We start from the raw sequence: 22,127 nt of genomic DNA, 5'->3' as shown, positions 1-22,127 counted from the left end.
CAAAGCGGTCATGTATTTTCTTTCGTAAAAATATTTGGAATAATTTAAATGAATTCTGCACTGCAGTCGTCAGGTTGTGGGCTTAAAAATGTGCTGCAAAGTTAAAAGATGGAAGCATTCTGGGTTCCTGCCACAGTTCTCAACAGACTGGGGGGGGTTATTCTAATTTCGAATGTTGGTTATTTCAATTTGGAATTCAAATTATCTAAAATGTTTGTTTCTAAAGAGGAAAAGATGAAGTTTAGAGAAACTTGATGTTTAATACAAAATTCTGTACTTAAGCCACAGGGCTGGAGGAAGGGGTGACAGTGTGACTTTAAATCTGAAAAACACATTGACTTGAGCTTCATCCACAGTGGTGGCAGTTATTCTAAAATCCTAAACTCTCACACCAAAGTGAAAAACGAAGCTATTTAAATGTGTTCAACTGCCAGGGAACCCCGAGACCCACAGTCTACTAACATGAAATGATTATTGTTTAGCCAGACACTTAGATGTGCAATTGAAAACTTAGATACAAAAGAAACTACTGATACTGGAATCCAAAGTAGACAAACAGGAGACTGGAAGAACAAAGCAAGCCAGGCAGCATCAGGAGGTGGAGAAGTCAACATTTTTGAAGAAGTATAAAGGTCACACAACACAGGGTAATATCCCAACAGGTTTACTTGGGAGCACTAGCCTTTTGTTTGGGGTGGGGAAGAGAGGTGTGTGATCAATTGGAACCTTACTTTTACTTGAACATGTGATGCCTTCTGAAATATGATTGATTCAAGGGAGGATGGTTAGCTCTCATCACTGACTGACGAACAGACAGGTTTGAAGTGGACTTGTTGGGCCTGTTTCCATACTGTAATGTAATCTAAGGATAGTCAAGTATTGTCAAACAGGTGCATCAAGAATGTACACATTACCTTCATGTCCTTTCAATGTTGAAATGATGCTGCAAGAATTCTGTTCAAGCTTTAATAATGTGATCTGCCCAGAGTAATCACCAACAAATGCATGACACGTCTCCATATCATATCTGAAGAAATTGTGAGTTAAATAAAATAAAGGTTGATGACATTCTCCTCTTAACAGAAGACCCACCAGAGGTGTGATTTTCAACAGAACCAAAAATTAGGCAAGATGACTGAAGCTTTGTTATTGCATTAATACCCAATGGCAATTTATATCAAAGTATGTTTTTGCAAAATTGAATCTACCAATAAGTCTTGGATCTGAGATTATGTTTTCAGCATTGACAAAGGCAGAGCTGTATTCCTTTACTATTAGGTAATAACCGACAGTATTGCACCACTGGCAAACAGACCATCAAAACAAGAATGAATACAAAAACAATCCTTTCAGATACAGCTTCCTCAATTTCTGAACTCGCACTTAAGAAGAAGAAAAAAAGTAAGAAACACTACTTAGAAACATATGAAGCCAAAGAGGTTCTGTTCTCATTACCCACCTTAAAACTTGTGGTTAAGTATCTTTAACTGATTTCAGAACCAACTGCAACACAAATTAAATTCTGGATAGCAATGTTCCTTTTCCAAATTCAATGGATTATCAGTCTGTAGCTATTAAATCAACAACTTGTTTTATAGGCAACAATATAGATTCCAATGTAATGCAGTCTACTTGGAAATGAATGCTCTCTCTCCTTCCAGCATCAACTAGTTATGGAAACAAGAGCAACTAGTCATTTTGGTTCGGCACATAAGAAATACTTTGATTCTGCTGATTGATAAAATAAATATCAACATATAATGAAACAGTAGAAAATCTGTTTTCAGGGCAGTACAAGGGGTAATAGGAGTACAGGAAAGAATGCAGAGAGTTGGAATTCTAGAATAATTGATCATTTGGGGAAGCCTTCCATTTAGGCAGGGCCAAAATGCTGCTAGATAAACAAAATCTAAATTGTTTTTAAAAACTGCAAACAGATATTCTCAATAGAGGCTTGTGTTCTAATGCCTTTTCTTTTTGAATGGTTATTTGAATTTTCTAATTTGAACAGACTTGTTTGTTATTCAGAATGATGCCTTAAAAAGCTCTAGTAGCTTCTTTTCTATATAAAAAAAAGCAGGATCTGGTTACATGCTATAACTTCACCCTTGTTTCTAGCGGTATTAGTTTCAATCGAATAGGTTGTTAGCCTCAAAACATATTTGCTGCAAAGATTAATTTTGTCCTGCAATTATAAACCTATTTTGCAGTTTAAACTTTGCAGATCAGCAGATGAAATAATAATGGGAAGCACACCGAATATTGGTTATAACATTAAGACAAGTTATCTTTGTGACATCTTCGCAATTAGTTCAATCCTACCACACAGAAACTCTTGTTTACCAACCTATGACTGATTAGTTGCTTAAATGTCTGGCAGAGGAATCAGGTCAAAAGTTAAGGATACTGTAAGCAGGAAGCCCAGGCAGTGAAGCAATGCCTTCCCTGTAGACATCCACTCCTGGTACACATCCAGCTGAGGTACTTGTCATGTCCTGTGCTTATAACCCATTCAGTTTCTGGAGAAAATACGATTGCTGAAACACGATTCTGATGTGCTGGAGAGAGAAAGAAAAAGCCAGCCTTATAAAACGTTAATAGTTGTGAGGCAAACCTGTGGATTCCATATTTGTGAGCCTTTACACTATACACCGCACAGACGAACACTTTTACCTCCATGTACTCATGTTGATGAAAACATCAAGGAAGTGATAAAATGAGCTGTCCATTTTAAATTCAAAAATAAAACAAACCTTTCTTGCTGACCATAAGGGATGAAAACAAAATTACATTAATTTGAATTTTCACATCCTGAGGGTGTGCCAAAGCAGCTCAGAATTACTCTGCTTAACCTTAAACAGTAACTTGGGAACTTATGCACCGACCTGGACAGGCAGATAAGGCCTCAGATTTACATCTCACCTGAAAACAGGACCACCAATACCATGTCCCTCAGCACCAAAGTAACTACTGCCCTACATAATGTGTTCAAGTCCTGCAGTTGGACTTGAACCTATGAGCTGGTGAACTAGAGTCACATGTTCCACCACTTAGCCAAGCTCACATTTATAATATTTCTGTCATAGCTTTAAGAAATTAAAATTATGCCAATGAACAGAAAGATAGACAGGCAGGCAGGCAGGAGGCTGGAAGAACACAGCAAGCCAGTCAGCATCAGGAGGTGCAGGAGTCGATGTTTTGGTGTAACCAACATAGAAGGTAACAGTCATTGTCTTTTCAAAAAAGTGGAAAGAGATAGGACATGAAGTCACACACCAATTAGTCTAACTTCAATTGTTGAACAACTATCAGATTCTATTACTTAACATTACAGAACTCAAAAGGCATGGATCAAGCAGAACGAATTTTTAAATGATAAGGCTGTGCCTAAGTAATTCCTTCAAATAAAAATCAGCATGAAAGGCTCTATTTATGGAACTTTCGGGTTTTAATTATATAACACATAAGCAAATAGTTTAGAAAATTAAGACATAAAACAGCAATGGCCAGGGGTCAAAAAGTAATATATGAATGAAGAGTGGAGGTATAGCTTGATCACCCTGTATTATTTTAGTCTGCAATTTGAAAAGCACACAATTAGTTCGGTGGTAAAATGGTTCATTCACACTGTGGATTAAATTTTCAAGTGTTAGTTCAGATGTGGGCCTTATGAAAACCACTTTGCTGTACAGCAATGAATCAAGTGGCTGGAGAAAACATAAACATTAATCTTGATATCATTTTAGCCAACACTGACAAATGGAGAAAAATCATATTCTAAAGTGAATTCAGTGAATTAGAATTATGACCAAAGCTGGTTGAGTTCACTGTTACTCTAATCCCATTACTGCACAAGTTACAACATAAAATACAAATATTTGTCAGTTGTCAAGATAACCAATTAATCACAGGTTTTTAAATAAAAAAGACATCTCTTAATAAGCAAAATTATGGTTTATTATCCAAACAAAGCTTATTGAATAAAGATAATTTAGGGAGACAGAAATTAAGATTGCTCTACAAAGATTTGCTTTCTGGGGTCAGTGGGTTACTCTTGAAGGCAAATGGACTAAGCAGAGAATGTTCCAGAGACCGTTGCGGTGATATTCTGGCACATGGTCCAACCACTATCCCCAAGCTAGTTACTGTTCAAAAAACAGGCCCAGCAGGGGTTTATAGCACAGCAAGCAGTTATCACCAGTCGTGTCACTTCCAGGAAGCCGTGTTTAAAAATTTCCACTGTCTACAGGAGCTTCCAATTACTTCTTATAAATGAAACCACAGTACGTTCACAAAACTTGAAATAAATCCATTTTCCGTAATCCTTCAAAAGTTCATAGAAAGTATTATTACAACAATGGCTAGTTAGCTTCTATGAGTTGATGTTGTGTTTCAATGCATAAGACAGGCTTGGGCACTCCAAGGACATTTAAACCAATACAAAATAAATTAAATATTTTTGAAGTGCAATTATGCATTTCTCAGGAAACAGCAAACAATTGTGTACAGCAAGGTCTCAAATACTTAAGGAGATGAATAATTAGCTTCACTGCTGTTGGTTGAGACAAAATGTTGGCCAGGCTGTTCTAACTGTTCACAGAGATTTCATAAGATTAGCTTCCAAGATGCAGGGGCTGTCCTAAGAAAGATTGAGCAGGTTGCATTTAAACTCATTGGTGTTCAAAAGGATGAGAGGTGACCTTATCAAAACCGCTGAGAAGACTTCACAGGACAGATGCTGGAAGTATGTGAATCCAGAATTACAGGACATTTTTTCAAGAATCTTTGGAGCTCTACTCCAGAAAACCACTGTCTCATGTTCGAGGCTGAGAAAGGCAGAATCTTCGACTACAAGAAGGTGAGCAGATACTGGGAGAGAAGTGGAATTTAGATTAATTATGCATCACTCAGTGGTGAAGGAGGCTCAAGATGTCATATGACCTACTCTGTTTCTTATGTTCTAATTGCTTACTTTTCTTCCAAAGAAACCTAATGAGATTCTTCATTCGTTCGGGAGACGTAGACTTCTGCACCATGGTCAACAAATGTTGTTTACCTCTAACTGCCTTTGAGTAGGTGGTGGTGTGCTGCCTTCATGCTGAAATCCATGTGAAGGCGGTTCACCCACAGTGCTATCAGGTGGTGAGTTCCAATGTTTTGATCCAGCAATGAAGTGATACATTTCCAAGTCATGCTGGTGTGTCATTTGGAGAGGAACTTTCAGGTAATGGTGTTCCCACACATTTGCTGCCCTTCTGGGCAGACAGCTTGCAAGTTTGGATGATGCTGCCAAAGAACCCTTTGGAAATTGAGATATTTGTAGATGGCACAGTAACAATTATGGTGCATCACTCAAAGATTTTGTAGTATTGTCAAAGCTTACAGTGTCTTTGTCATGTCCAATGCCAAATGGTCAATACAGTTTTTTTAAAAAAGAACCTTTTTGTTGCATTGGCTTGGTACAAATGAGTAACTTGTTAAACCACTTCAGGGAGCAGTGAAGAGGCAACCACATTCCTGTAAGTCTGAAGTTACATTGCCCAGAACAGGCAGGAACTGTAGGTTTCCTTCATTAGTGGACCAGATGAGTTTTTAATGATAATCTACTAGTTTTATTGCTGCTATTACAGATATTGGCTTTAGGTTCCAGATTTTATTGTTGGAGTTTACATCTCCCAGCTGTTGTGATGAAATTTGAACTCATGTTTCCAGATCTCTGGATTACAGTAGTTCAACAAAAAGTAATGCTACCACAAGTGCCATGAAACATTTTACAACCACGTGAACAAACGTCTGAGTTAATGTCTTACAGCATTTCTTTGATTGTCAAGAATGATAGTTTCATGGATTACATGCCCAAGTCCTGCAGCAGGGTAAGAGCCAATTAACCAATTATAGAGGTAGCCTAAGAAACCACCACTAAGCCAAGGAAATGATAATTGTATCAGTCTGCAATAACAATGAGAAAAATAGTTATTTCCAAAAATAAAGTCATTTACCCTTTGAAACATTTGACTAAATGCTTAAATATTTTGTAGAGTCACAGATGTACAGCATGGAAACAAATCCTTTGGTCCAACTCAACCATGCCAACCAGATATCCCAACCCAATCTAGTCCCACTTGCCAGCACTTGGCCCATATCCCTCTAAATCCTTCCTATTCATATACCCATCCAAATGCCTTTTAATATTGCAATTGTACCAGCCTCCACCACTTCCTCTGGCAGCTCATTCCACACATGCACCACCCTCTGCATGAAACAATTGCCCCTTAGGACTCTTTTCTATCTTTCCCCTCTCACCGTAAACCTATGCCTGTTGGTTCTGGACTCTCCCACCCAAGAAAAAGACTGTAAATTTATCCTATCCATGCCTCTCATGATCTTATAAACTTCTATAAGGTCAAATCTCAGCATCCGACGCTCCAGAGAAAACAGCCCCAGCCTGTTCAGCCTCTCCCTATACCTCAAATCTTCCAACCCTGACAACATCCTTTTCTTAAGTTTCAAAAACATTCTTAGAGTACAAAGACTAGAATTGGACACAATGTTCCAACAGTGGCCTAACGTACATCCTTTACAGCTGCAACATGACCTCCCAATTCCTGGACTCAATACTCTAACCAATAAAGGAAAGCATACCAAATGCCTTCTTCACTATCCTATCTACCTGCAACTCGACTTTCAAGGAGCTATGAACCTACACTCCAAGGTCTCTTTGTTCAGGAACACTCCCTAGGACCTTACCATTAAGTTTATAAGTCCTGCTAAGATTGGCTTTCCCACAATGCAACACCTTGCAGTTATCTCCTCAGCCTCATCTGATCAAGATCCCGTTGTAATCAGAGGTGACCTTATTCACTGTCCACTACACCTCTGATTTTGGTGTCATATACAAACATACTAACTTTACCTCTTATGTTTACATCCAAATCATTTATATAAATGATGAAAAGTAGTGGACCCAGCACAGATCCTTATGGCACTCCATTGGTCATCACAGAATTACATTGTGCATTAACATAATACATTAGATGAAATTAAAATGAAGTGCATAGAGTCATACTTAAAAAAGTAGATCAATTTCTCAATTTTAGGGAAAAATAATAACAGGCAACAAATAATATGATGCCAATGTTAGAGAAAGGAAAGATATAGCCAAAAGTAATGTTGTGATACCAAAGGATATGTTAATAACAAAACTCAAGCTTGTAACAAGGACTAAAAAAAAGCAAGATGCTACACCCTATTCATTTTTCTGAATCCTTATGACTTACGACAAGTAAAGATGCTTGGAAGAAAAGGCCTACCAAATGTAGATGCTAAGAAGTATGCTAAAAATTCCATAGAGACCATAAAACAAATGAACTTGCACTTGAAGTTTTTTTGCTCTCAGTTTCAAAAACATATATCTGAAAGATGATCAGAGCTGAAAAAGGTACAGAGAGGTCTTCTAGAAGGCAAAGTGGACAGCACCAGGATGAAGCATTGATGTAGCTGTACTTGAATAATAGATGGCTCAGAGTAGTTAGAGAAGAGTTACAGTGAGAAAGGATCATGCAAACAGACAAGCGAGGCACACCTTGTCAGCAAATTTCCAGACAGAAGTAGCTACAAGCAGCAGAATACTAATCATACAGCAATTTTTATGCAATTAACATTTGGGAAGAGCTGTTTCAAATGTAATTTTCTTAATTATAGATGTTGATTGAGCAACATTACATCAGGTTTAAAACGTCAATGCATTTAGTTCTCATTTTGAAGAGAAAACAAAGTTAATCTTGAGTCCAGTGAACATGCTTCTGAAGACTCAAAAGGTCAACTGTTGTCACAGATGCTGTCAGACTTGTTGAGTTTCTCCAACAGTTTGGGATTCTGTTTGCTTCAGAACTCCACATCAGCAGCTGTTTATTATTTTAGTACTCATTCTTGTTGAATTCGTAAAAAAAAAAAAATTGACAGGTATAAATTTCTGAGGGACACAGACACAGTAGACAGGAAGAACCTTGCCTCCTTAGTAGAGGGGTCAAGAATAAGCGGACGCATTTTTAATAGAACATAGAACATTACAGCGCAGTATAGGCCCTTCGGCCCTCGATGTTGCGCTGACCTGTCATACCAATCTGAAGGAGAAAGTGAGGTCTGCAGATGCTGGAGATCAGAGATGGAAATGTGTTGCTGGAAAAGCGCAGCAGGTCAGGCAGAATCTAGGGAACAGGAGAATCGACGTTTCGGGCATTAGCCCTGAAGAAGGGCTAATGCCCGAAACATCGATTCTCCTGTTCCCTAGATGCTGCCTGACCTGCTGCGCTTTTCCAGCAACACATTTCCATACCAATCTGAAGCCCATCTAGCCTACACTATTCCATGTACATCCATATGCTTGTCCAATGACGACTTAAATGTACTTAAATTTGGTGAATTTACTACCGTTGCAGGCAAAGCATTCCATACCCTTAGTATTCTCTGTATATAATGTAATGAACTGAAGGTTGGGTGGGGGGTTGGGAGTAGAGATGTGGGGAAAGAAAATTCACCCTGAAGGTTGTGGGTATCTGGAACTCGCTGTCTAAAAGAGAGTGGAAGGCTACAGGCCATGTGTTGGAAAGTGGGACTAGAATAGATGGAGATTGTTCACTTAGGAACAGGAGTAGGCCGTACAGTCCCTCCAACCTGTTCTGCCATTTAATAAGATACTCACTGATCTGTGGCCTAACTCCACATACCTGCTGTTGGCCCATATCCTTTAAACATCTAAGCTTAACAAAAATTTCTCAGATTTAAAATTAACAACTTATTTAGTTTCAACTGCCATTTGTGGAAGAAAGTTACAAATGTCTACCATATGAAGGGCCAAAGGCCCTCTTTCCACACTGTTAAAAACTCTGATTCAGCTCTTTCACAGCTTAACATTTTCATGTACAAATGTTATGACTAGCACTAAGCCAATGAAAAGTTAAGTTATGCTCCATATAAAACACGATTTGCAGAGGTGTAGGGTTGTTTTTCAGACTGGAGGCCTATGACCAGTGGAGTGCCACAACGATGGGTGCTGGGCCCTCTACTTTTTGTCATTTACATAAATGATTTGGATGCGAGCATAAGAGATACAGTTAGTAAGTTTGCAGATGACACCAAAATTGGAGGTGTAGTGGACAGCAAAGAAGGTTACCTCAGATTTCAACAGGATCTGGACCAGAAGGGCCAATGGGCTGAGAAGTGGCAGATGGAGTTTAATTCAGCTAAATGAGAGGTGCTGCATTTTGGGAAAGAAAATCTTAGCAGGACTTATACACTTAATGGTAAGGTCCTAGGGAGTGTTGTTGAACAAAGAGACCTTGGAGTGCATGTTCATAGCTCCTTGAAAGTGGAGTCGCAGATAAATAGGACAGTGAAGGCGGCATTTGGTATGCTTTCCTTTATTGGTCAGAGTATGGAGTACAGGAGTTGGGAGGTCATGTTGCAGCTGTACAGGTCATTGGTTAGGCCACTGTAGGAATATTGCGTGCAATTCCGGTCTCCTTCCTATCGGAAAGATGTTGTGAAACTTGAAAGGGTTCAGAAAAGATTTACAAGGATGTTGCCAGGGTTGGAGGATCTGAGCTACAGGGAGAGGCTGAACAGACTGGGGCTGTTTTCCCTGGAGCATCGGAGGCTGAGGAGTGACCTTATAGAGGTTTACAAAATTATGAGGGGCACGGATAGAATAAATAGACAAAGTCTTTTCCCTGGGGTGGGGGAGTCCATAACTAGAGGGCATAGTTTAGGGTGAGAGGGGAAAGATATAAAAGAAACCTAAGCGGCAACTTTTTCACACAGAGGGTGGTGCGTGTATGGAATGAGCTGCCAGAGAATGTGGTGGAGGCTGGTACAATTGCGACATTTAAGAGGCATTTGGATGGGTATATGAATAGGAACGGTTTGGAGGGATATGGGCCGGTGCTGGCAGGTGGGACTAGATTGGGTTGGGATATCTGGTTGGAATGGACGGGTTGGACCGAAGGGTCTGTTTCCATGCTGTACATCTCTATGACTCTAATTGTATTTGCAGATACATTCTATTTTGCTCAAAAAGCACACAATCTGCAGGCAGTCAATCCACTGACATTTTTAAAATTCCTACTTTGGAAACAGAACCATTCTGACTCAAGGTTGGAATGCAGAGACTCTAACCTCACACCTTTAATGCATTGTCTGAGCTAAGATGTCACCTTTTATTTATAAAACCTTAAGTTATTTCGGGAATGTGACTTAAAAGTAGCTCTGGGAGTTGTGTATTAATGAAGTAAAACCTGCAACCCATTCCAAATGAAAAACATAACAGCAATCTAGGTTTGTTCAATATAATCATTTTAATTGCATGACACTGCGATCTTTTGCTATAAACTCTGTGTCTTATGATCCTGTCCCACTAGCTACCTGATGAAGGAGCAGCGCTCCAAAAGCTTGTACTTTCAAATAAACCTGTTGGACTATAACCTGGTATTGTGTGATTTTTAACCATATAAAACAAACCATTCCTCACTCTCATCACAACATTATTAAAGCCTAAAGCTTGCAGCATGATTACATTTGAAATAATGATCCTACCCATCTCAAACAAAGAGGCTCTTAAGATAAAAGTATTTTCGCAGTTCTTTTTCTGACTTCTTACTGACAAACTCAGCCCAGAAAGATAAGAATAAAGCTAAAGGAAGGAAAACACCAACAGAAATGTCAGATGATGCAGAAAAGGCTGGAGGTAAGGTCAATGAACCGGAATCATTGCTCAAACAGCTGGATGGTCATTTCCTTCTGGCTATTTATGTTGGGGAATTAACCAAGTTAAAATGGTAAATATCCTGTATCAACAGAAGGATCTACTACAATTGCAGAAGAACGGTAACTGAATACATCACCATGAACAGGCTTCAAGCCAGACGCTGCAATGCTCATTTATGCATAACAGCAGCATTAAGTTAGAAATGGGTTAACCAGGATGAATCACAAGTATCAAATTATTCAGCAGTAAACAAGATTTTAAAAATTAACACCAAGAGTAGATTAGATTCCCTACAGTGTGGAAACAGGCCTTTTGTGGAAACAAGTCCACACTGACCCTCTGAAGAGTAACCCACCTAGACCTACTTCCCTCTGACTAATGCACCAAACACTATAGTCAATCCACCTAACCTGCACATCTTTGGACTGTGGGAAGAAATCCATGCAGACACTGGGAGAATGTGCAAACTCCACACTGACAGTTGTCAGAGGCTGGAATCGAACCTGGGTCCCTGGTACTGTGAGGCTGTAGTGCTAACCACTGAGTCACTGTGCCGCCCACAACTTGCACTTCTAGATTTCTGCTTCCTTTCAACAAAACAATTAAAGTTAGAGAAGTAAAATAAAAAAAGGTTTGTCGGTGTCAGAGGATACATGTAAACATATACAACAGGACCTAGGTACATCATGGAACATTTATGAAGAAAAAATTTCCACATCTTATTCTTCAGTTCTAAAGACAGAAGTTGGAAAACAGGGAGACATGGAAGATTTTCAAACACAGCTCCAAATTCTGAAACAAGTTTCCACTGTCTGCACAAATTCTGTATGGAATCCAAAACCTCAATCTACTGTATACAGCTATCCTTTGATGGTGTGAGATAGTGTTATAGGTTATTTTTATTAACTCACTCACCAACTAGCAGTATTCATTAATAACAGGTTCCTCTGCATTCAAACATACCCCTTTACTATCCTGTTATTTACCTTTCTCTCAGCTCCTTCACCTCCACTGCATTTGTTCCGATGAGGCCACTTTCCAAATTGGTGCTCTTAATATGTGCTCCTTCTACTCCAACCGTGCCTTCCCACCTATAGTTGTTGACAGGGCTCTTGACAGCGTGCGGTCCATCTCCCGCGCCATGACCCTCACCCCCTCCCAGAACAAGGATAGGGTCCCTCTTGTTCCCACCCAGGATAGAAGCCTCTCAAAACTTTGCCTTCACGTGCAAAGAATAATCCTCCGCCATTTTCGCCAACTCCAACACGCCACCACGAAACACATTTTCCCTTCCCTCCCCCTGTCTGCATTCCGCAGAGATTGTTCCCTCTGGAACAACCTAGTCCACTCCTCCATCACACCTAACACCTCTCCCATCACATACAGCACCTTCCCATGCAATCGCAGAAGGTGCAACACCTGCCCCTTTATCTCTTCCATGCTCACCATCCAAGGCCCCAAACACACATTTCAGATTAAGCAGCGTTTCACTTGTACCTCTTTCAATTTGTTCTATTGCATTCGTTGCTCCCAATGTGGTCTCCTCTATATCGGAGAGACAAAACGACAACTGGGTGATCGCTTTGCTGAGCGCCTTCGGTCTGTACGCAATCAGGTCCTGGACCTTCCCGTGGCTTGCCACTTCAACACACAATCCTGCTCCCATGCCCACATGTCTGTCCTTGGCCTGCTGCAATGTTCCAGTGAAGCTCAACACAAACTGGAGGAACAGCATCTCATCTTCCGACTAGGCCCGTTACAGCCTGCTGGTCTCAACACGGAATTCAACAACTTCAGATGATTATCCCATTTCGACCCCTCTGTTTTCATTCTGCGCCGTAATTTTATTTCATTTACCTATTTACCTATTTTTTTCACTATTCTGTACCTCTTATTTCTTGATTGTCTCTCTTTCTGTCGCTCCCCACTCATCACTTTTTTCCTCTCCTCTTCCCCCTTTGCTACCCTTCTCCCCTGTTTTCCATTTTGCCTCTGCTTCACCCTTCCCCACATATTTTGTCACATAGCACTGGCTTCAGCCTTGGTCATTCACAGCTCCTAATCTCCCTATAATCTCTCTGTGCACGGTCATTATCACCTCCTTGTTGCTACCCTTACTTCTGGAGCCATGACTCACCTTCTCTCAGCCTAGTATAAATACCTCCCAATTTCTCCCTTTTTTATAGATTTGACAAAGGGTCAGTTAGACTCAAAACATCGCTCTTTTCTCTCCTTACAGATGCTGCCAGACCTGCTGAGATTTTCCAGCATTTCCTCTTTTGGTAAAATCTCACAACCCAGCTGTGGCAAGCAGTTTATTCTTTTTATTAAGAACAGGCACAATTTCTAACTTATTTAGAGCATACAGGCCTAGTATTTTTACTAACATTTACTAACTTAAAAGACAGGAGGACTAACACCTCTTAATTATGGAAGCAGACCAAATTGACACTCTTAATCCCATCAGAAGTAACAACCAGCATTTAGCACATGTTTTAACCCATCTCCTGTCTCCCAGGATAGAAGCCTCTCAAAACTTTGCGTACTATAGATAAAACAATCTAATAGCATAGTATTGGAATTTTAAGATATTTGGATGCATACAGGATAGGAAAGGTTTGAGGGACAGGGGCCAGAAGCAAGCAGGTGGGACTAATTTAATTTGAGATTATGTTTGGCATGGACTGGTTGGATTGAAGGATCTGTTTCCATGCTATATGACTATGATACCTGTGTATAAAAGGGGCTCTTGTAAGAAATGTATTTCAGGACTCTATTGCCACCTTGAACTTGTGCTCTTGCAGTTGCTGAACGAAAGAGGCTATTTTCACCATTCACTGATTTCGATCATTATTTGAACATGATCCCACAACAAACTAATTCTTCAAAAGCAGCCTACTCAAATCTCTTCAGAAGGGTCACCGGACTCAAAACATTAATGGTTTTACCCACAAACACTGCCAGATCTGCTGAGGCTTTCCAGCAACATCTACTTGTGTTTGTTTCAGATCTCTAGCATCCGCAGTCCTTTGTGTTGTTATATTCAAACCTCTTGTTGACTTTATTTAAAACAGACAAGAGGAGAGTCACAGTATCCTGCTCACTTGCCCACTTGTCTGTCCTTAGCACGCTGCAATGTTCCAGTAATCACTGTGCAAACCGGAGGAAGAACACCTCATTTTGAGACTGGGCAATTTATGGCCTCCTGGACTTAATATTGATTTCAGCTCCTTTAAATTGTGAACCAGTTCCCATTTCTTCCCTTACTTTTAAGCGTTTCCTGTTACAGTCTCTGTCACCATGTCCTCACGCCCCTCTCCGCCTCCCCGCCCCCACCACACCCCAGGGAGATCGTCTGCACTTTTGAGTCTGGCAGTTAGGCGACCATTGTTCTGCCATTCTCACATTCTGATCAACCTGAACTACCAACATCTTTTCTCCATTATTGTACACTCACCACCACACCAACCCCCCACCTGCCAACATATCATAATGCTGCCCTGTCCATGCTTCACCTCAACTCTGAAGAGGAGTCATCTAGATTCAAAACATTAGCTTGCTTGGTGAGAAACTCATGAAATTAGGTAGAAAATTGAGTGATACCACATTAGCATTAGTCATTTTTACTACAGTTTGTGGGCAGCACAGTAGCACAGTGGTTCGTACTGCTGCCTCACAGCGCCAGAGACCCGGGTTCAATTCCCACCTCAGGAGTTTGCACATTCTCCCAGTGTCTGCGTGGGTTTCCTCCGGGTGCTCCAGTTTCCTCCCACAGTCCAAAAAATGTGCAGGTTAGGTGAATTGGCCAAGCTAAATTGCCTGTAGTGTTAGGTGAAGGGGTAAATGTAGGGGAATGGGTGTGGGTGGATTTCGCTGAGGCTGGTCGGTGTGGACTTGTTGGGCCGAAGGGCCTGTTTCCACACTAAGTAATCTAATCCTAAATTGACTCCATTCTCTTAAATTTAGCTTTCATGAATTGCCTTGCACTAAACAATTCTAAACTTGATTTGTTCCACATTCAGCATGACCAAACTGGGATAGCCTTTCTAAACTTATTCTTTTACCTGTTCCAATGACTATTTCCACTTGATTGATGCTATGTTAAATCTGAGCACAACTGGTTGCTTCTTGTATAGAGGTTTTACTGCATGTAACATCTTGATCAGAATCAATCACCTCAAGTCAACCCATCTCGATCTAGGTGAAGTACATCATAAATGCAACTTAGAACTGCAAATTGATTTAAAATGGGAATCTAAATGTCTTCTGTTTCTTTAGCAACTAGACCTGCTGATCTTTTGTGAAAATTGTCACTTCGAATACATATTCGAATCTTCCATTCCATTCCATTCCTAGCTCTTGTAAATCTGTGTAATCTTGTTTTGCAGCCTGTTCTCGGTTACTCAGCAGTCATGATACCCAGGGTGAAAATGAAAAAAAAAATCATTGTGACGATTAAAACATTTCAACAAAGTCTCACCATAAATGAATGCTCATGTTTTGAAAAGCAAATGCTATCAAAATTATTAATACTTTCATTCGGGACAACTAGCATGTAATGAAAAATTATGGTTTCTCATTCAACGGCCTATTGACATGTTGATTGGAGACATTAGGTGCTTCCTACAACAGGTCTTAAAGGGCAGCTTGAAGTGAATAGCCTGGACAGAGTGAATGTTGAGATGATGTTTCCATTGATAGGAGAGACTAGGGCACAGCCTTAGAGTAAGGGGAAGACCTTTTAGAATGAAGATAAGGATTAACTTATTCAGCAAAGAGTGGCAAATCTATGGAATTCACTGCCACAGAAGGCTGTAGAGGCCAGGCCATTGTGTTTACGTAAGCCAGAGATAAATAGGTTCTTGATTGTCAAGAGATCAAGGGTTACAAGGAGAAGGCAGGAGAATGGGGTTGAGAAACTTATTAGCCATGATTGAATGGCAGAGCAGACTCAATGGGCTGAATGGCCTAACTTCTGCTCCTATGTCTTATGTGTTCCATGTCCGGGACTCATGGTCACAATTGTAATTTGGGTCATCCTTTATCTTCTGCTTATGAAGCTGCTGGCTGCATCTTCCAAGCCCTATGCAGATTCATTTGTACACTGTAAAGATAACTGAAGTTTGCGACCTATGCTGTCACATCAGCAAAATCCTTTTTTTTTTAAAAAAAATAATTCTGGGATGCACGTGTCTTGACAGATATTTGATACTTGCTATATAAGTTTGATCGGACCTTGCTTCAAGTTTTGATGAATGGGAAAGTTGGTATCATTTATTTATTTTATTCCATTTCATGCAGCACAATTAACATCAATGTGAATAGAAGCAGGGCAATGTCAGACAACACTGGAAGTCACTTCACTGTTGTGGAGTTAAAGCATCCTTGATACAGTTCTAGGTCACCATGAGGACAGTATGTCCATAATCTTTGTGTAGGTGGGGTTCAGGACCACCAGACTCTGCAGGATTCTGTAGCAGTACACAGTTTTGCCACAGTTTTTGTGCAAAGGGTTCTGGCGGTGTTCCTGCACAAGAGTTCTGGGCCAGTTTCACCCTGGCTTTCATTTTGTATTTTGACAGATGTTGAGAAAGTGGGGATAATGGCCAGAGCACCACCCTGAGAGAGGGAAAACCTGCAGAAGGAAAACTGGAGTACTTTCCCAATGATATTTTCAGATGGATTGGTAACATAAAAGCACTAAAATGACACTCAAGGTGATCATTCAGGCATAACCACACCAAAGGTAAAGGAATACAACTTGATAGATTTTCAGGTACAGTCGGTTCTGCTGTAACACACGTTTCTTCAACGTGAATTGGCTATAATGTGACTCAAGAATTTAGACCTTTATTTGCAGAACGTGAACTTTCCTTATTTATATTGGCTATAACCAGATTCTGGTTTCATTGGTTTTAAACAGTGCTGCTATTACACGATTTTCTTATAACACGGGAGTGGACCTATCGCATTATATCAGAACAGACGAATTGCACATTTATTGGGAGTTTATTCTAGTTAGTTGGGAATTTGGGGCATTTGTAGAAAAATTGCGATGTTTATTATGTATTTTTGTTCCAAAGACAACAGTCACAGCTTCAATTCACCTCAGTCAACATTATTCAGAGGGTAAGTGTGCTTTTCAAATGTATGCCATACAGCCACCATTTAAGATTCTGAAAATACTCCCAAAATATCAGTGATTTAACAACCTGGAACATCATTATTCATCTCTAAGGGAAGATGATACATTCAGTAATTAGAAGAATGGCCATGCAGAATTCACACTAGCATTGACACAGTGTGCACCAATCCAATAATGAAGGTGGTGTAGAAGAACACTATGAAAGGCAGGTGCAGACATATTCTGTACTATTACATTACTGCATAACTTTCTATTGCAAACACTAAAAAACAAGCAAAGGTTGGTAAAATCAGAAAGTATTTATTGCTTGTTCGTCCCAGTGCTTACAGAAGTAAATTGAAAAGTACTTATTCAAAGATTTATTTATCATCCTATACTGAAGCACTGTTGCTTTAAGATTACATTAAAAGTCTGAAATTGATATCCAGTGAACTTTATAAGACCATAACTTATGTAAACTTAAGATAATTTCACTTTAAAATAATTAGGTTGTATCTCAGTTGCCTCTGTATGAGAACAAATATGTCAAGTGCACAAAAAAGCCGCCACATAAATTCCTCAGGGAAAAAAAAAGGATTGACTGCCACCTCCCTTATGCTTTGTACCATTTGCACTTTTGCTTTTTCATCACTCCTGCTCTCAACCCAGTCAGAGATATTGCTCTTCCCCGGCACGGATCCCACTACCTTCGCCATAGCCTTGCAATGGATTAAAAAGCTGTTCAGCTCCAACATCCTCCAGTCCTGATGAACATCATCGACTGAAAACATTAGCCTCAATTTTAGCCATGAAAATAGGTGGATTGAATTTGGGGCAAAAAACCAATGTAACAAGCTGAACCCCTGATTACTGTGGAGACAGACAAGGAGTAATCAGCCAACTTGCTGCAAGGAGGTAGGCTGACAATTTAAATGTTTTCATGAGTGTGGCAATAAATGATTTGTAGGATTTATAGTCAACAGCTGGGTTTCCAAAACATGCTCAGAGCAGAATGAAGGCAAACTTTCAAAAAAAAACTAACTGGGGCTGGCCTGATCATTTTTGAGTTGCAAGGGCAGATGAGAATGTTCAATACGACAGAGGTACCTTGTTATTTTTTAATAAAGCTCCTTCAAGGTTGTGTGGGCGAGTGTGGGAAGTTAAAAGTTAAGTACGTTGGAATGAGTTCAGCAAAGTCGTTTGATCAAAAGGCATTTTCTCATTCCAAATACAAGACAATAAATCCCCAGTGGCATGATAACCAACAGTGACTACTTTGCAGTTCTTTGCAAAGCAGCTTTGGAGTTGGTCACCTATTTAAACCACCATCTGAAGCCTAGTGTATATTGTCACACACGCTTTTCCAGCAACACATTTTCAGCTCTGATCTCCAGCAGCTGCAGTCCTCACTTTCTCCTCCTATATTGTCACACAGTCAGTTATTCAGATATATGGCACGGAAACAGACCCTTTGATCCATCTCGTCCACGCCGACTAGATATCCCAACTTAATCTAGTCCCACTTACCAGCATCAAGTCCATTTCCCTCCAAACCCTACCTATTCATATATCCATCCAGATGCCTTTTAAATGTTGTAATTGTACCAGCCTCCACCACTTCCTCTGGCAGCTCTTCCCATACACGCACCACTCTATGTGGAAAAAGTTGCCCTTTAGGTCCCATTTAAATCTTTCTCCTCTCATCTTAAACCTCTGCCCTCTAGTTCAGACTCCTCTACCCCAGGGAAAAGACTTTAACTCACGATTTTATAAACCTCTATAAGGTCACCCCTCAGCCTCCAATGCTCCAAAGAAAATAGCCCTAGGCTATTCAGCCTCTCCCTATAGCTCAACCCGTTCAACTCTGGCAACATCCTCATAAATCTTTTCTGAACCCTTTCAAATTTCACAACATCGTTTCTATAGCAGGGAGACCAGAATTGCATAGGTGATTCCACCAATAAGATCCAAGGAGAAAGGAAATTAGAAATCTCCCAAGAGAGTAATTTTTAATGAATAAATTCCCCATACAAATGTCATCTCTGTAAAATAAATAGTGGCAAGACTTTCCCCGAGCAAGCAAGATCATAATCCATCTTTCCATAATCAGCTAAAATCTAGCACTAACCACAATACTCATTTGCTGCACTGTTCATCACTTCTGATTTTATTTTTAAACAATGAATTGCTCAGTACTGCTGCCATTTGTCCCAAATGGTGAACACAAAAATAAAAGTATGAGCATAATACTTCAAGTAACATACCTGGATAAGTCTTTACATAAGTCATCTTGTTGAAATCTTCAGCCATGATGAACTCCTAAAAGGAGTAAGTAGAAATGCTTACACTGTAATTAACACAACTAGATCTTTTGAAGCACCACAACAGATCTCTATTACTTGCAGAACATGCAGTTTTAGAAAGCTAGGAATACCACAATGCAACTTTTTTGTTTTTATATCTGCGCAATCTTTTCACAGAGGTAGTGGAAAGGTTTACAAGCATCTTTGTATTCAACATGTGGGGTGACCACTCCTATATAGAGGGAGAGTGGATGGATCTGACACCTTTTAAATTTTAAATTTAAAAAAAAACTATCTTTTCAGTAGATCAACCAATTATAAAGTATTTTCAGTGAAAATGTTCTCTGCATTTTGAAAAGGTTTGATTTTCTATAGTTTTTTTTAAAAACGAAGCCCTCTCTCAGATTTACCAGAATGGTAGGTTTGACTAAAGAATAATCTTGGTCACATGGATGCCTTATTGAGGGGTAATTCTAGTAGCCAGAAGGGTGGGGCAGTCACTCATCTCACCAAAATGTAACATTAATTACTCCAAGCTCTAGACTTTCAAGCATGTGTTCTTATAGCTTGCTCGCAAACATGCCTTCCCACAGCTGTTCACAGCTTTCCTCATCAGCCACATAATATTCATTTGCCTTCAGTACAGAGCAGGGTAAAAAAAACTCTACAAAGTATGGTTAGCACTGATGCATCTAATGTTCTGAATATAAAGGCACAACACATTTCATCATCAAAAGTGTAATACAGATTTGTATTTGAGGAGCTTTGCAAAGAATGGCATCCTCTCAGGGAACTCAGAGGTTGATAAAGGCCAAAGCTCTCCCTCGATGTGAGTGTTCCTTTATATAGTAATTATAGGTTCATTTTATTTATCATTAAAAAGGATATACTGTTTAGGACTGAAATGAGGAGAAATGCTGTCAGATTGTTTTGGACTCGAATTCTCTACCTCAGGGCTGTGGAGACTTCATTGTAAGGCCAGATCAGCAACGCTTCTCTCCAGGAAACAAAGGATAGAGAGAGCAGGTGGGATAGTGGAACTCAGACAGAATAATCAGCTACATTTATACAGAATGACAGAACAGCCTACAGGAACTGTTCAGTTCACTCATGCGCCTGATGTCCTATATTCTTATTGCAATCAAGAGAGTTTCCCCTTCAGTTTTTTAATGTCCATGTTGCAGACTCATGTCCTTGAATAGCAGCAGCATGGAATTGAGAAGGAGATTAGAAGGTCAAATTAAACGGGAGCACTTCAGCAAATAAAGTAAACAGGCAGTACTTCAACACTGCATTTAATTCTGGAGAAAGTAATTAACTTTGGATTTATCACTGATATGGATGAATGTTGCATCCTTCACATGAATCATCATTAGCAAGGTCAGCATTTATTACGCATCCCTGACAGCCATTGAACAAATGGCAGTGAGTCACTTTCTAGAATGACTGCAGTCCATGTGATGTAACAAGTGAGCTTCAGATGTCTGACCCACTAAAAGCAAAGGAATATAGTTTGATATCAGGATAGTGTGCAACTTGAAGTGGGATAAATGCAGTTGGTGGTTTTCGCATATATTATATATATAGATTTAGTGATAGAAATATGATTGAATGTCAAGGGCAGTTTGTTAGATTCTCTCTTACTGAAGATAGGTCATTAACCGGCAACTGCATGGTGTGAATGTTACCATTTATCAGCCATAGCCTGATTGTTTTCTCGTCTTGTTTTGTGTGAGCACAGCCCACGTCAGTCTCTGAGGAACTGTGAATGAAATTGAACATTTCTGCTTGTATGTTAGAGGAAAAATCATCGACATCGAGCCTAGGACACTACCCTGAGGAACTCCTGGGGCTGAGATGATTCTGATCTTCATGAACTCAAGAAATAAACTACTTCATTTGAAAGCCTCAACTCCGATTGTGTACACTTGCTGCTTTAAAACAATCAATCAGTGTGTCATTCGGGGTGCATAGTGCCTCAAAACCCTGCCCCAAAATGAGGGAATATGCAGCTAAGTCCATCATCACCTGAAGGATTCAAGCTCCGAATGAAATACCGTAGGAAACTAAAAGCGAACACACAAAATATTTCTCCCTCTGGAGAAAATTAACAAAGAACATTTTTGAAAGGAAACAATTGGTTCAAGTGGAACATTGACAATCCATTGAAGTAGGTCATTGTCTCAGAAGGGAACAGAACTATAGAGCATTGGAGGGGAGCGGGGGCGGAAGCAGACATACCACTAAAGTGGTAAAACATAAATCATTCAGCAAAACAAAATACAAACTAATGCACTTTGGGTGTCGATGAGACCTGAGAACGGTGATCACGTCAAAGCTGAACATAAATGACCAGATTTTTTAAAAAATATACATATTATCCCTGATTTTGTTTCTGCAAGAAACAAGAACAGTGACCCTAATCCTAATGAGTAGTGGAGAGACAGGACGTGATGCAGGCATACATACCACAATCGCTCCATTATCCTGCCCCATAAAAATGCGTTTACTGTCATGATTGTAGGAAATGGCAGAGCAGGGTGCTTTAAAAATAAAAGTCAAGCATTAACGTTAGCTGCTCACATCAGAAAACATCAGGCATATTCCTTTAAAGAACAGTTTAATGAACATTTGCAAACTTTTTATAAAGATAAAGTTGATGCACATTTCTCCTTTTAATGTCTTTTCTTTAAAAAAGAAAGCAGCAATGGCTGTTCCACCTTCCCAGATCTATATTTGCATTTCAACTTCGCCATTTCCTTGAAAATACACCAGCAGATATGAAGTTAAAGTTTGGTAAGCTGGGCTCAGCACCCTGACTCTGATTTACTCTTTGTCGAACGGAGAATTCAAACAACACCTCACTTTAATATTGTTCTGACCTACCATACTATGTTTCACCATTCAGTAACTTCAAAGGGATACTGTTTCACATTTC

The 22,127-nt window shown here is 39.8% G+C and overlaps 1 protein-coding gene across 1 annotated transcript in view; it reads right to left on the bottom strand.

Moving 5' to 3' along the window:
• The window catches only part of wdfy1 (WD repeat and FYVE domain containing 1), a 92,022-nt gene that overhangs the window by 57,950 nt on the left and 11,945 nt on the right, over positions 1-22,127 (bottom strand). Inside the window, 4 exon segments of the mRNA XM_087993680.1 lie at positions 908-1,027; positions 2,408-2,558; positions 19,151-19,205; positions 21,659-21,732. Coding sequence (XP_087849806.1) covers positions 908-1,027; positions 2,408-2,558; positions 19,151-19,205; positions 21,659-21,732 — 400 coding nt within the window.

The sequence above is a fragment of the Chiloscyllium plagiosum genome, unplaced genomic scaffold, assembly GCF_037043375.1.
Source record: "Chiloscyllium plagiosum isolate Xiang-an unplaced genomic scaffold, Cpla_swu_hap1 HiC_scaffold_13, whole genome shotgun sequence".
NCBI lineage: Eukaryota > Metazoa > Chordata > Chondrichthyes > Orectolobiformes > Hemiscylliidae > Chiloscyllium > Chiloscyllium plagiosum.
The sequence above is the reverse complement of the archived record's forward strand: the minus strand, read 5'-3'. Positions and strand labels throughout refer to the sequence as shown.